Source organism: Rhinolophus sinicus, linkage group LG05, assembly GCF_036562045.2.
Source record: "Rhinolophus sinicus isolate RSC01 linkage group LG05, ASM3656204v1, whole genome shotgun sequence".
Lineage (NCBI taxonomy): Eukaryota > Metazoa > Chordata > Mammalia > Chiroptera > Rhinolophidae > Rhinolophus > Rhinolophus sinicus.
Window position 1 is genome coordinate 175783388 of NC_133755.1, and position 16127 is coordinate 175799514.

The following is a 16127-nucleotide window of genomic DNA, read 5'->3' on the forward strand; positions in this document are numbered from 1 at the left end:
TCTGGGCAATTTATTTCACTCACGTTTTTAAAATATCTGTATAAGAGCGATAGATGATTTTAAAATTGGCTTGTAAGTAAGCCTAACAATGGCTCTTTTAATAAGTATAAAAAAGATTCCAAGTGATTAGAAAACATTGTCTTGTTTGGCACATTTTTCCATAATGATACATCTTAAAATGTTGGTACCTTAGATTTGATGAAATACAGAATTATGAATAGAACCAAAGGTCTGCTAAGACTTTCCTATACAGAGTTGCCCAAATGGGAGTGGACACCCATTCAAATGCAAGACAGGGTCGGAGGCAACCCCACCTTAGAATTCTGAGGTTTAGGGCCAGAGCAAATCCGGAGTCTCTTCCGGATGAAGGCCTCCCCTAACACACACTCCCAGCATGCCCTGAGGCAGGGAACTTTCCACGAGGACCTCTCTTGTTCTGCCAAATTCTTAAAGGGTTCAGCAAGAAAAGCGAGATGATGGTTACTGTGGCCAGATAGTTCAGTGGCCATACACCATCTGAAAATGACACAACCATTTGGTCAAGACACGAATGGAAAATCTGCGAAGTATGGTTGCCATGTCTCAGTAATCATGTTAGGTCATTAAAGAGCTAGTTTGAGGGCAGAGGAATGCTGGTTTTCCTCCAGTGGTTCACACACTAGCGAGAAGCCTTTGGCTTCCTGGAATTTTAAAGCAAACTCGAAATCACTTGGCGAAACCTTTGAAACATCGCAGTTTTCCCAGCAATCCTTGCACATTCTCAATAGCAGACAGGTTTATTGGGCTGTTTACGCACTGTGATTTGAAGCCTGTATTTTTAGGCTACAGATTCCCAGGTTCTGTGTCTGTAACTGGACCTATCTGGGTGGTCTGGGGACCGCAAGTTAACAATAAAGACACCGACTCTGTCACATGGGAGGAGCTCTGCAGGCTGCAGGCAGGGCTGTGCTGTGTTTGGAGATGCCCCTATTGTGGCATCTAGCTGGGCATCCCTGCAGGGAGACGCCACTCTGAGGATTGCCCCTCCCCGGCCTGGGGCGCGCTTCTCCTGCCTCCTTCCCTTAGGGAGCCTGAAAGCTACCATGAAAGTAGACAGATGAGCCTGGGGAGCTTTTGATGATGTGGTGAGTTATCTTTCTAGTCTGCAGATTTATATTTGGGGTTCTACTGTCACTCATCCGTTCTCTCCGGGCTTGAGTTTTGTTTCTCCCAGTTTTCTCTTGTTATATTTTCCCCCTTTGGTCCCTGGATCTATTTATTTAAATTCCCTCTTTCCGTATAATATTGGTAGATTCATCATTATGTGCAAGTAGTAAGAAGGGACTTTGCAGATGCAGAGGGGATGGCACTCTTGAGAGTTTGATGAAATCATCTCTTTGTTGCTTCCCTGTTCTAGAGTTGTGAGTGGTTGTTATTTCTGAATCTACTCTTTCCTCTATTTGTCTCCGAGTAATGTGCTTATCTTTCCCCTGTAATGGTACATTTCTAAGTATGTGATTAAGGAACAAATCATAAGAGTAATGGTGTTTATGTCCCTGCCTATAAATGAAAACTACATTTATTTTACAGAGGCTCATATGAAAAGGAAAAAGATCATTTTTATGGCAACTCTTACAACGTCCATTCTTCACAAAGCTACTCTGTTATTATTTCAGACATGTGAGTCATTGGCTCAGATTATTTCATTTTATGATCATTTGCCTTAACTGTTTATTATGGACATGCATTGTAATCAACTCTGAAATTTGAAATAATAGGTTAACGCTGTGGTTTCTGAAGCATAGAAACCCTCTTCGAGTACAGCGTCAATGAAGCAAGGCCCCTTACCTGTCCTATATAAACTTCAATTGTGTACTTCATTTTGGTGTGTAAAGAATAGTATTCTCATGCTTATGCTTTCAGAATAGAACAGAATGTACAGGATGGAACAAAAATATCAAACATAAACCACGTTGTTGTCATGGGTCACGAGCTACAATTAACAGGACTTATTTTTCTATGTGCATCCATTTGCAGGCAAAATAGTAACAGATGACTCAAATTGTTTTGATATGGAAAAGGGTTCTCCACTTTTTGGTCCAATGGCCAGTTGGTTTTAATGTCTCTGCTACATCTTATTAATATTGTTTTGTTTTTGTTGTTACGTAAAGTTAATCTTCCCCCAACGAATGTCCTGTGGAAAAACAGAGACCTAGCTACCCGATAATAAAATCCAGGTTTCCTATCTGAAATGTTTAAGAAATTAATTTAGTCCCAGGACTTTTGCCCAAGTCATCAGTTTTATTTCAAATTACAACATGTGAGCCAGTCAGTGTCTAAAAATGAATGCACAATTAATGACAGTATTGGTTCTGGGTGTCAGTATCTGTTTGATGGTAAAATAATTTTGTCATAATTAATGGCAAAACACACTAATTGCATGGTGTCAGATAATATAGCACCCAGAAAGCAGTTCCGCCCTTCATGGGTAAAAAGCAAAACACAAATAATTATTTTTACCAAAGGTGTGAGAAGATTGCTATTAGAACTGAAAAAAATTCCTTCTAATCTTTGGCAGTGCTACATTTTCTACTTACTACCTGGGAACGGACTTCTTTCCCTCGAATGTACAATGAGTTAACAGTTTGTAATAGGCATTCAGTCATTGTATCGAAAGTCAAACAGCTCACACTGATGTGTGTGAAGCGTTGTAAAGTCTTTCCATCATGTTAGCATTTGTTTGGTCTGGTGCTGAAATAGCTCATTTCTTTTATGTTATGAAAATGCATGCTTTCAGATTTTTATTCCTCCTGTCACTTTCCCATTGAGCTTTATGAAGACGAAGACTCTGGTAGCCTGTTTTCCACACAGCCCTGGACTGTATGTAGGTCACAGTTCTTCTGACCGAAAGAGGACTCCATTTGGTGTTTATAGCTTTGGCAGCTGCCTCGTCATCTTGTATCAAATCCAGACCCTTGGGGGAAGGACTCTTCCTCATCACAGATGGCGCTCAGAATTGGGGATCCCAGCCACAGTTGCTCAGGCATGTGAAGGAGCCATTTTCAAGTTGTCTGAACTCGGGCTAAGAATTATTTTTGCTTCTCGAGGTACTTGAGCTGCTAAGCCCTGCCGATGGCTGTGTGTTGAGTGAGATTTTACACTAGTCTCGCCTCCTTCCAGAGGTCTCACGATCTGTCATGAGCAGGGTCTGCTTCCTGCCTTGTCTTTCCCGGAAGGACTGTGGGTGTTCTCGGCTTTTTCTGAGCAGCAGCTTGAAGGTGTGTGTGTAGCACTGGTCTCTTAGTCTGCTTAGGGGCGTGAACTCTGCTGCTTTGATTCAGAGCGTTGTTTAAGATTTTGAAGAGAAATTAACATGGTTCTTTGTCACACAGAAGCAGGTAGGACAGGGGACCGTCACAAAGCACCTCGTATTGTACGAAGCGGTACCAATATAAGGCTAGAACTTTAGAGCATGGAGGGATTCGGGGTTCTAGTCAGTGCTTACGGAATGTGTTCACGTTGCACACTCAACTCCGTGAACTAACGAGAATCCACTCCTCCGAGCTCGGGAAGCCTCTTGGACATGACATGTCCTTAGCACTTGTGGGGAGGAAGTGATAGGAGCGAGCAAGCTTAGAAGATAGAGAAGCGAGTTTTAGACACAAGGTGCATTGTTGAGGTTATGGCTGATTTGAATTTCCTGCTCATTTCTGTGTTGCAGTCAAGTTCAGTCAATGGGCCCCATTCATTCAGTTATTCAACAAGTGTTTCCCAGATACCTCCCATGTATGATGCATTGTGCTAGGTGCTGTGGAGGACACAAAGCTAGACAACGCTCAGTCTCACCCTGCAGGACTCCAATCCAGTGGGTTCCCTGAGGCATGTCCACAAACAGACAGAAGTACCACAGGGAGGAGCAAACAAAAATGTTATGGGGGTTCAAAGAAAGAAGCCATCACTTCTGCTTGGGGGTGAGCCAGGAATAACTTTCCATGCAGTCTCGATAGGAACTTGAAACCTGGGGAATCTTTAACGAGCTGAGATGGGCATGAGGGCTTTCCAGATGCAAAGGGCTGGATGAGTAGGGGCCTATTTGGGAAGGCTGAGGGGTCAGGGTAGCGGTCCTCACATGTGTGACCAGGGGAGAGTGACGGAGGATGAGAAGGAGAGACCTGAGACCAGTACATGCAATGGGATATGAATGCCAGACAAGAAGCTTGAACTTACTTTGGCAGGAAAAGGGGAATTGTGGCAGACTTTTGAGCAGACATGTGTCATAGATCTGGCGGCACGGTTAGGGCAGATTGAAAGGGAGCCTGTGGCAGGCAGAGGGCTGAGATGGCTATCCCAGCTGTCCCCCAGGTGACAGAAACCCAGAGTCGAGGAATTCAGTGCAGTACTCTGTGTGGTTGGCGAGAGGACGGGAATGGGGGCAAAGCGAGATGGGAGGACGGACCCTGGGCTACCCGTTCTCTACATAAGAAAAGAGAAGGGTGGTGGTGTCCACAGGACCCAAGTCCATGCACTTGGGTTCCCATGCGGGGTTCTGAAGAGCTCACAGACTCAAGAGAACCAGATTGAAACATCTGGTAGACCCAGAGAGTAGGACACAGCTCTTCCAACCAGCGCTTCCCGGCCACCCTTCCTACCCTTCAGCCACGGAGGGCCAGAAACTGCACTTGGCCAGCTGGGGAAGTGGAGGAGGTTTAACTCAAAATTGAGTTAGAATAGAAGTTTGCACTATTAACTGGGATTGTTACACGTTTAGTTACCTAAATAAAGACAGTTTGCTACTTAAAGTGACTGAAGGATTTCCTGTTATCTACATCTCATGACCAGGAAAGTCCTGGGACCCACCTGAGTTTTCACGCCGTGGCAGGAGCAGGAGCAGGTTCAAAAGGGAGACCGAAAAGTTATATTTCAGATTCATGCATGATTCTTCCATGTTGGGCAACCAGCAGTCACACAGTTAGAAGCAACCCTGGCTGGTAGTAGGCGTTCACTTTTGAACTAGACTCTTCCTCTTCCTCTATTCCTGGACAGGTCTGAAAAACTTAACAGGCACTCAAGCGCAAATAACTTAAACCACATTGCATTGTCTCTGTGATCTCTGTAATTGTCAGGACTAGTAGATCTCCACTGCAGAAAAATACTACCTTTATAAATCCAGGACTATACACTAAGTGCTATTTGCCAGATTGTGGCATCTCCAGTTTCTTAAATGTTTGTTTATTTGACTTGAAGCTTTTTAGGACCTAAAATCATAAAATCAAATGTTTCAGAAAAACTGAAAGCCCACTAAATTGTTAGTATTTGCCTGAAAACACTTGAGGAAGAGGAATGACACTTTCTTACACAGAGCAAAGTCAGATGGATTTAAGACATCCTTTTTGTAATTCAATGCCTTTCATAAAGGGCATTTCTTTAGGTTAGACACTCTTATGTTCCTTTTTTTCCACAACAAGTTCTTTATATCTTCTTGCTCTCTTTGCCAAATTCACTTTCCTATAAGAATCTCTGAGGATGTTAAAACGGCTCTAAGTGTCTGGGAGTTTGGTTGGGGTCATATTGATGCAGAAATGACAACAGTTTTTATGGCCTCCCATGAATCCTGCGCAGAGAAGAAGTCACAACTGGTAGTTCAGCTGAAGTGTCACATGATACTGTTTTTGTTGTTTGTCTTGTTCAGTGTCTGCAGGGAGCTTGGTGTGAGAGAGATGAGACATTAGAAATGTCATATATTTTTGTCTTTAAATCATATGATTCTCTTGGAGATCAGCTGCCTGGCAGGAAATCCCACCTAGTCATGTTTGGGGTCACTTCTCCGCCTTCTTCACCTTGTTGGGGAGTCTCTGGGTTTCTGCAGAAAGGGGAATTCAAGAAAGGCCTTTGGTCTTGAGTTTACAGTGACCAACTCCACAAGTCCGCGTCGTGTGCCTCTTGAAGACCTGGTGCTCTAGCTTGTTTCTGGCCTCAGCAAAGGGGGTCACGGCCTGGGGTCCTCGAGGCCTGGACTCTTGCCAACGGCTCCTTGCCATCCCATAAGGGGCCTCATCACCTCCCCTGCAAACACCGTGCAGGAACGGGGTGCCGGTCTAATCATTTCTTCTCCAGCTCCCTCTCTTTTGTCCTCGGTGTCTGGGAGAGTATCACCTGAGGAGGTGGCTCTTTGCCCTCTAGAAGTTACAGTTCTGTGATTCCGTGTCGTGTTCCTGGCGCCCATGATGTTATGGGATGTGGTAACAATGGATTGAGCAGTCATTGTAGATTCTGTCCTTCACTGAGCTCCAAGTGTTGAGCTAATGCCCACTCTGCCACCTCTGTGGAGTTACGAGCAATGACAGTGGCCAGGGCGTGGTGCTTCAAGCTGCCATGGCTCCTGGGTCCCCAGAGCCCACTGGCATAGACTTTCCCAAGGACGCCTCTCCCTGACTCACCACAATCCCAGCTGCATGTCAGCTGATGGGAATAAGGACAGTGAAAGGGTTCCATGGCATGAGTTGGGCCATGTCCATCAATGGTAGCTCAGATGCCTTCTGGAAGAGCATGAGATTGTTATATCCCAGCTGCCTAAATCTCTGTAATCTTCTTGAGAAACTGCAAGTTCATTTCCATAGCTCATTAACCTCTTTTGGATAGATTAGCTCCGAAATATTGACAAATATGTTCTTGCTTTTTGAAGGGGGATCTGTGGTCCTCAGCATTTTATGCTCAAAGTTGTTTGACCCGGAGAGGAAAGGCTGAATCTGAGAAAGACGGTTCTAAGTTGGTATCTTTTCATATCATGCAATTCCAAGGAAGGGTGACAGGGTTATATAGATTCACGAGCTGTGTCTACAGTGCGAAGCGTACAAGCTCTGTACACCTTAATTGATTGTACAAGCAGCCTTGTTTTCATTCTTTGGCCTTTCCCGGGCAGTACTGTGGGAGCAGAAAGCCTGGCTTGTGGCTGGGACGGGAGGGCTAAATTGTCCACAGAGAGAATGGTAGACCACCCCAAATGTAAATACTTAGCGTAGGTGAATTTTTAATGGAAGTCAATTTTGCTTCTCCAAAGAAGCCTTTGAATTCTTGGAAAACATAGGCTGTTTACTATTGATGACTGACATTGTCTTTCTGTTCTTTTTCCCCTCCTCTCCTCCCTTCCCAACCTGCTGGCAGCTGCCCGTATCTAGCAGTGAAAATCACCCCTGCCATCCCTGTGGTTGGTGGCATTCTGTTCTTCTTTGTGATGGGGACCTTGCTTCGCACCAGCTTCAGTGACCCTGGAGTCCTTCCTCGAGCCACTCCTGATGAAGCCGCCGACCTGGAAAGGCAAATAGGTAACCCTAAAGATCTGCCCCTGGCCTCTGGTTGCTTCCCACGTGTGCTCAGCTGAGCTGCCCGGGCAGGAGGGCAGGGTGCTGGACAGTAACCGGGAGGCGTCCTCTAAGTCTTCATTCTCTTGGCAGCAGGATGACCTGAGTAGGAGGTGGGATGTAATGTGGTCAGAGGTAAGGCCGAGGGACTGGTGCACTAGAGGCGGGCTGGTGGTGCATCAACCAAGGCACTGCCAACTGAACTCTGTTTCCTGATGTGTCCATGAAACCCAAGAGTCTGAATCTGCTTTGAAAAGGAGCCTCCATTGTGAAGGTTAGGTAGCTGTTGGGGGCTGCTCTCTATTCCCTTTTATAATCACGTAGCCTAACTCTAGTTCCCATAATATAACATAAACCTAGAAAGGTTACATCTTAGACCACTGTCTTGTTTATTCAGCCTAGGATCCAGAATTTCCTTCATTATGGCATAAAGAAGATATATATTTGTGATATATATTGAGATGAATAGCTTTATTTTTCCTTAGATATTGAAATCCTAGGATTAAAAGCTTACCACAGTCTCCTTTATTAAGATATTAAAACAAATCCTAATTCCTTACACAACAAACTTTTGTAGTCCTTGTTTTCTACTTAAAAAGAGAGCTTTTTTCTTGCTCTTAAAAGTTTGCACTTGTGAATGTGTAGCTTTGCTGTGGTGCACTGATAATTTGACAGGAGTGGCAGAGGGGCTGTGGTGACTCAGTGTGAATGCAAGGTTTAGACATAAGAAATCATTTAACAGAGATGGTTCTCTCCATGGCCCTCTGACTCTCTGGGCTGCTCTACCCAGCCTCACTCAGCCAAAAGAACCCCCTTTCCACAGTGTAAAGAGATGCAAGTGTGGGTCTTGCTAGAGAGACCATCTGGTCTACCATTCCCACAGCTGTGTCCTCCTGGCCATCTGCCTCCATGATTTGTCCCTGGCTCACAGGAAGGAAGTGGTAAAGGAGTCAATAGTGGGAGGGTATGGTCGATAGTCTGCTCAGCAGCAGCCTTTTTGTGTCCTGAGGCAGGGGAGGAAGATCAGCAGTGGGGAGACCGTCTCTTTCTTAGTCATTGCATCTTGGGATTTTAAGACAGAGCATTAATTCATAATTTAAAGCCTTACATTTATAGCACATTAATAATTTATAAAGGCTATTGTTGAACTTGCTCACTTCCAAGCAAGTTTGTGGGGAAGACTTTATTATTTCACCCATTTCACAAATAAGGAAACTAAGCCCCAAAGAGGTTAAATGGGAGGAAGTGGCAGAGCCAGAGCCTCAAACTCAGGTCTCCTGGGTTTCAGCCCTCGTTCCTTCCAGGTTGTCATGTCAGAGGGGAGAGAGGGACGTCAGGCTCAGTTTCCTTCAAGACATAGAACTGGGCCTCTAGAAACTGCTTAGTCTATGCCCACATCACATTAGCACGTAGCTTGAAAATCCTCTACGTGAGGAGTGCGCACGGAGCCCCGCTCCCCACCCTGGTCCTTACTTGTTTTCCTGCTGACCCTCTTTTTGGTCCCTACCTCCCAGTTACTGTGTTTCCCCGAAAATAAGACCTAACTGGAAAATAAGCCCTAGCATGATTTTTCAGGATCACATCCCCTGAACATAAGCCCTAATGCGTCTTTTGGAGCAAAAATTAACATAAGACCCGGTTTTATTTTCGGGCAAACACGGTACTGTGAGGAGCATCTGCCAAATCAGCAGGAGTAGAAACCGGTTTTCTGCCCTTTTTACAAGGATGGTGACGCGTATCTCTGGAGTTCTCTCTATATATGCAGATTCGGTGAGCACCGTTCCTATTCATCGTTGTTAATACTGAGGAAGTTGAATGATTCACTAAAGTGTATTTATTTATTTATTTTTTTTTTGCTTAAAATTGATAACCTCAGAGTAGTATTTTTCACCATAAGTATTTTTTTAAAACCAGCTCTGCCCTCATGTCCCCAGAGACATCGATTCTGTGAGAGAACTAAATGGGGTAAAGAATGAAACCAAATTTCATTTCCTGTGAAGGAGAGAAGAGGGGCTTTAGAGACAGGACTTTGGTGTGGCAGAAATGACTAGCTCAACACATCCTCTCCCCAAAAAGGTAATGACAAAACTAGACAAAATAGTCAGAAACGGTCATTGCATGGCTATGGAATCCGACTATTTTGGGGAGCAGTTATTGGGGGAAAAACTATTGAACTTCGGGTAAGAATAATGGGTGTCTGTGGCATTCTCACCGGAGTCTGCTCCAACCCCCACCCTAAATTCTGAAGGTGAGGAAATTCTACCTGGACAGGAAAAGCCCTGAAGACCAGCAGCCTCCCTGTCTGAGGGGCTGACTTGATTTGGAGTGGAGTATAGAAGAAAACAGTGACTGAAACTTTCACCTCAAGGAATTAGAGAAGAAAAAACAAAGCCAGCCCTAGAAGGAGGTATTAAAGATAAGAGTGGAAATTAGTGAAGTAGAATACAGAAAACGACAGAAAATCGGTGAGACCAAAAGTCAATTCTTTGAAAAGATCAACACAACTGACAAACCTTTCACCATACCATCCCCTCCCTGCCCAAGGAGAGAGAATATACAAATGACCCAAATCAGGAATGAAAGCAGGGGCGTCACCATTCACCCTACAGAAGTTTAAAAAGGATTTGAACTTTATGCCACAAATTAGACACCTTAAAATGAATGAACAAATTCTTAGAAAGCTACAAATACAAAAAAAAAAAAAGAAAAAAAAAAAAAAAAGACTAAAGAAGAAATAGAAAACCTGAAGAAACCCATAACAAGTAAAGAAATTTGCTGTCCATATGTAAAAAGATGAATTCAAAAGTTAATTCAAAATGGGTAAGAGACCTAAATATAAGAGCTAAAATGATCAAACTGCTGGGGAAAACTTTCGTGACCTTGGGTTAGGCAAACTGTTCTTAGATATGCATGATCTGTAAGAGAAAAAAATTATTGATTTAAAACTTGGGTCCTTCAAACACACCGTTAAGAAAATGAAAATCAAAACACACCATTAAGAGAAAGAAAATGAAAAGCATAGACTGGGAGAAAAATATTTGCAAATCATATATCTGATAAAGTATCCTGTTCTTATATCTAGAATACATAAAGATCTCTTACAATTGAATAATAACACAACAACTCATCTAAAAATGGGTAAAAGATTTAAACATAACATTTTACCAGAGAAGATACCTGAATGGCCAATAAGCACATGAAAAGATGCTCACCATCATTGGTTATTAGGGAAATGCAAATCAAAACCACAATGAAGTACCACTTCACACCCATGAGAGTGGCTCTCATCAAAGAGACTGACAATAATAAACGATGGTGAGGATGTGGAGAAATGGGAACGCTCATGTATTACTAGCAGGAATGGAAAACGTTGCAGCCACTTTGGGAAACAGCTTCCTCAAAATTCCACAAGAAGTTCAACATAGAGGTACCATATGACCCAGCAATTCGCCTCCTAGGTACATATGCAAAAGAGATGCAAACATATGTCCTTGTATTTGCATTATGCCTAACAGCCAGAAACGGGAGACACCCACATGTTCACCAGTGGGCAAGCTGAAGAACAAAGTATGGCATATCCACACGTGGAATACTGTTAAGCCATAAAGAAAGAGCGAAGTGTTGACATACGCTACAACATGGGTGAACCTTAAAACCATGATGAAAGTGAAGGAAGCCAGATCAGAAGACCATACAATGTGTGATTCTGTTTATATGAAATGCCCAGAAAAGACAAATCTTAAGTGACAGAATGCAGATCAGTGGATGCCCAGGCTGGGGATAGGAGCAAAGGATGGACACACGGAGACATGGGAGAACTTTTTCGAGTAATGAAAAGGGTCTAAAGTTAAGACTGTGGTACTGGTTGCACAATCTAATAAATTTACTAAAAATTAGCCTATTGTACGCTTACCATGGATAACTTGTGGTATGTAAGCTATACCCCAATAAACTCAAAAATAAAGGAGGAGATCAAATATATGGTGATGGAAGGACAACTGACTCTGGGTGGTGAACACACAATGGGATTTATAGATGATGAATTACAGAATTGTACACCTGAAACTTATGTAACTTTACTAACCATTGTCACCCCAATAAACTTTAATTGAAAAATAAATAAATAAAATAAAGGAGGAGAGAAGAGGGAGATAGGGCAGAAAAAGAAGGAAAAGGGTTTCTCCCAGTCTCCAGCCGTGTGACTTTCGGCTACTTTCTAAAGAGCGTGCCTCCTCATTCTCATCTGTAACTGGGAATAATGACACAGATCCTGTAAGATTCCTGTCAGGGTTAAGCTCAGTGAATGGTAGTATTTTTTGAAGAGAAATTCTCCTCTTTTCCCACCCATTTCTCTCTTCACCTTCTACAAACATAGATTCTCATAAAAAGGGACCTGAAACGTGATAGGAATAAACGGCCGTGCTGGTACCTCGTGGGTCTCATACTCCATAAGGATTCCTCCCATATGTTACTTGGCTGTGGAAAAGAAGATTGTGTCCCAATGAAATCTTAGCACATTTATTTAGTACAACCTAGTAAAGAAGGAAAGGTGAAAATGAGATGTGGGAACTTTTTATTATGAGGGTTATTAATTCTAATTATCCGTAGTATACCTCTCCTTCTAGAAGCTCCTAGGAGCCACTTGAAACCAGCCATCTGAGTAATTCGTTGAAGGTTTGCCAAGAATCTGATCAGCTTCCCCCCCTTCAGCTTCCTGGGGAGGAGTAGGTGGTGAGCAGGAGGCCGTGTGTCTCAGAGTCTGTTACAAGTCTCTTGAAATGCCTTACTCTTCTTTTTCTGAAAGAACTTTCCCAGTAACTTACGTAGCAGCTAAAAAGACAGCAAAGAGCCGCAGCAGGGGCCCAGGGAGGTCTCGCAGTGGGTTGCCGGAGTCAGGTTGGGAGCTTTACAGTTTCAGAAACTCAATTTTTTCAGTTTGTTCAGGGACCATCAGATACTAAGCAACTGATTTGGAACCAAAGCATTTCGTTTCAATTAGGGATAGATCTTTCTAGGCATCAAAACGGAAAAGGAGGGAGGGGCGGTTACCTCCACTTATGTTCCCACCTCCACTTATGTCCCCAGCCCCTCAACAGTCCTGAGGGGGCCAAGGCAGGGAAGTCAACCACAGGCTGCAATGCAACTTGCCTGCCTGCTTGGCTCCAGAAACAAGGCTAGTCCCTTAGAAAACTCTCCCCCACGTCAAGGTCCCCCCATACCAATAAGTGATCTAACAGATGCTTGGCGAGTGTGGAATCAGATCAAAAGAAGTTGGGTGGTCTTTAGAAAAGTCACCCGTGCCATGGCAGAATCTGAAGCATTGTTGCTGCCTCCACTCTGCACCTTTCTTTGGCTCGCTGGAGTCCCACTCTGTTAGGCCCAGTGGGCACGTATGTGTCTGCCTTCTGTCTCGGCTGTCTCCCTCCATCTTGTTCCCTCCCTCTCTCCTCTCCCTCTCCGCCTCTTTCCCTTCCTCCTCCTGCTTCTCCCTCTCTCATTCCCTAACCCCACTCTTTTGGTCATGCTCTCATCCAACAATTTTTCTTATAGTACACAGAACCAATCACTGCTTCTAAGACTAAAGTGTATCTTCCATTGTTTCCTAAATGAGTCCTTGGACTGAATCTCCTCTGGAGGAGATGGTTAGGAGGCACGGCATAGCAGCTTCCCGACCCTGCAGAAGCTCTGGGCCTGGCAGCAGCCCAGTTCTGCACCATCCCAGAGCGCACAGGGCCTGCCTAGAGTTCCATGGAAACAGGATGCTTTCACCACCAGGTTGCCTTGCTAGAGGTTTTTCCCCAAAGACAGCTTCTGTGTTTAAGAGTAGAAACATTATAATTGGAGTTTTAACAGCATGCCTGGGTTTTTGTTAAGAGAAATACTTTCACTATTAAGCCAATTTAGGACCTTAATCAATTTTCTCTACTGCAAAGCTAAGCTGTTTCCAGTTTTTTCCCCATTTCCATTTTTGTTTTACTAAAATTATTTTTATTGCAGTAATTTCTTCTTCTGCATAAAATTTATAACTGAGGTTTTTTTTTATTGATCGGTTTTTTTATAGCATGAAAGCTGATATTATGAATTTCCTTATAGAATTATTAATATTATTTCTACTAAGACTAATTTTTTTCCTGATGATTTAATTTTTACTGTGTAAATTTTTTAAAGCCATTATTGATTTCTTTTTGGTCTGGTTATTTCTAATGGTAATATTCACCCTAAAATTGCTTTAAGATTTGATGATTTCTTATTTTTTGCTTGATGATTATTCTACTGTTTGTGATTAATCTGTGATTAAATCTTCCATACACTTTCTAGTCACTTTGTGTACTGTACACGAGCTGTCCACGCTGCTGAATATACTGACAAAGAAAACAAAAGTGGCAGGCATCATAGGTGGTTAATTTGATCAAATTTGGCAGTTTTCTTTTCAGAAGGCAACATTTCCCCCAATTCTTCTTTGCATCCCCCTACTCTCCTACAAAATTGCCACAATTTATCCTTTATGTAACTTTTGTTTGCCATGGTCATTTCAGCATCTCGTGTGTGTTCTTTGAGGGCCCAGCAGACTGTTCAGACCTGCATCATACCCACCTGGGCGGGATGCCCCCCCACCTTTACCGTTCTCTCTCCCCTGCCGCTTTCTGCCCTGTTCTTTTCAGAATTATTGTGATGCCACTTCATTAGCTTTCAGACTTTCTCGTCCAGGCACCAGCTTAAGCATTTACCTGTGTCCATTAAAATAAAATATTCCCTGTGCTTTTCCTGTAAAGTAATTGGTTTATTGGTCTGCTGTGAACAGGTAGAAGAATATTAATAGCTATTTTTTCATTAAGTGCTTCTCTTGTGCCAGGCATCATGCTAAGGTCTTCCCATGATGATCTCATTTAATACCCACAACAGCCACTCAATGATATTTAGTCACCGTAAATGTTTCTGTTTTATTTATGAGAAAGCCAGTGCTCAGAAAGGAAAGTGATTTGCCAAAGGCCATTTGGCCAGAGCTGGGAGTCTGTGCAGGTCCATCTGCCGTCACACCCGGGCGCTTACCCCCTGCATGGTACTGCCCACCATCTAGTTGCCTTGGGGAGCCAGGCCCCGAGGGGGAGATTCCTGGGCCTGCTGGAGCAGGTAGCGCTTCCTGTGTGTTCTGTCTCCCACCGGATGACAGCATCACACAGCCCTCCCACTCTCCTGTCCCACCAGCTGCCTCTCCCCGGCACATCCACGGCTTAGAAATAGAGAGCCGGGCCCAGCACGCCGTGGCTAGAGGGCCTGGTTCTCCAATCCTGGGCCCAAGTGGGTGGAGAAGGAAGAACTGCATGGAAACTCCAGACAATCTGGCACCTCTCCTGGAGCCGCCTGAAGATATAGGCGCCTTTTGTCCAGTGGGAATCTCTCAGATGTCTAGATATCCTGTGATGCTTGTGAAGGAGCTAAGGAAAGTGGGGAGTGAGGGCATCCCACCATGTCTGAAATACCTTCGGGAAGAGACAAAGGCTTTTAAAGAAACTGGCATTCTAGGAATAAAAAAGAGTAGATTCCTTGTTTGTGGGGAAATGCTAGAATCATCTAGTATGTACTGATACCAGGGAAGGATAGGCAGTGAGTCTCCCACACAGACGCAGGGTGGTGGCTCAGAAAGTCAGAATTCCTGATTGTCTTTAAAAAAAAAAAAAAAAAAAAAAAAAAAAAGATCCCAGCCTGGGAGATCTGGAAACCAGATGTCACAATTCAAAATTATGGTATTTGGGGAAATACCACAAGATTTTGAAGGGTCTAGTTCTGAGGGAAGGAAGGAACCGGAGATTTTTGTTTTTCCAAATGATTTGAAAGGATGTGTTTTTCATCCAGGAACTTCATTGAAGCCTATGTAATTTCTTCTTCCTATAGAAATCCACACTTGTGGGAATGTGCCATGTGTCAGAACTGAAGACAGCTTCTGATGAAAACGTATTTACTTGTTTGTGAGGTTAGGACGTTCACTGTGTGATGGTTGGAGAGGAGAAAGCCACCCACAACTCCTGTCTTTTGATGGATGCCCTTTACAGACTTGTGTTCACAGTCCTCCAGAGAGCTCTGTGGGTGGCAAGTGGTATTTCCTCCTTTCAAGAAGAGAAATTGAGACAAGGGGGACTATTTAACTTGATGAGATCACACTTTTGTGCTCACACTGCACTGAACCTAGGAATCTAAATTCCTAAGTCCATGTAGGTATTTTAGTGACCTCCATATTTCCCATCCTGAATCTACCAGGTGTCTCTCTTAATATAGTGGAAGATGTCACTTACATATATGTATGAATGTACAGATTGGAATCTTTTCTATAGAACTGATGAACTCCTCCTTAAAAGCAATGGTCTCTCTTCATTTCAGAAAAGTGGAAAAATCTCTCTCTCTCTCTCTCTCTCTCTCTCTCTCTCTCTCTCTCTCACTGTCTCACTCTCTCACTGCACCAATGTCACATTCTTTAAAGAGTTTGTTAAATCAGCAAAATGATGGCATAGAGCAATGTTGACATGCCTTGCTTTAAAAAAAAGAAATGTACTATAATTATAATCAGTCCTCATCCACAAGCTCACAAAAGAAGGAAGGATGATGAAATAACCAGGGTGAGGAAAAGGTCAGCTGCGAGGGAGCAAGGAAAGCTAGAGGCTGCAAGGAGAGGAAATAAAGGATCCAGTGGCATGAAAAGGGTGGAAAAATTGAGACCACGTGGTTCAAGAATACGGCCAAAGGAAAGAGCAGTGGTCTGGAGCATGTTAAAGGCCCAGTCTTACCCAGCCCCGG

General features: G+C 43.5%; 1 protein-coding gene across 3 annotated transcripts in view; it reads left to right on the top strand.

The window, feature by feature from the left end:
• ZDHHC14 (zDHHC palmitoyltransferase 14) overlaps nucleotides 1–16127 on the top strand; it is a 248302-nt gene that overhangs the window by 128128 nt on the left and 104047 nt on the right. For all 3 annotated transcript variants that reach the window (XM_074333749.1, XM_019749318.2, XM_019749308.2), the window contains exon 2: nucleotides 7141–7301. In XM_074333749.1, coding sequence (XP_074189850.1) covers nucleotides 7141–7301 — 161 coding nt within the window. The remainder of the gene's footprint in view (nucleotides 1–7140; nucleotides 7302–16127) is intronic.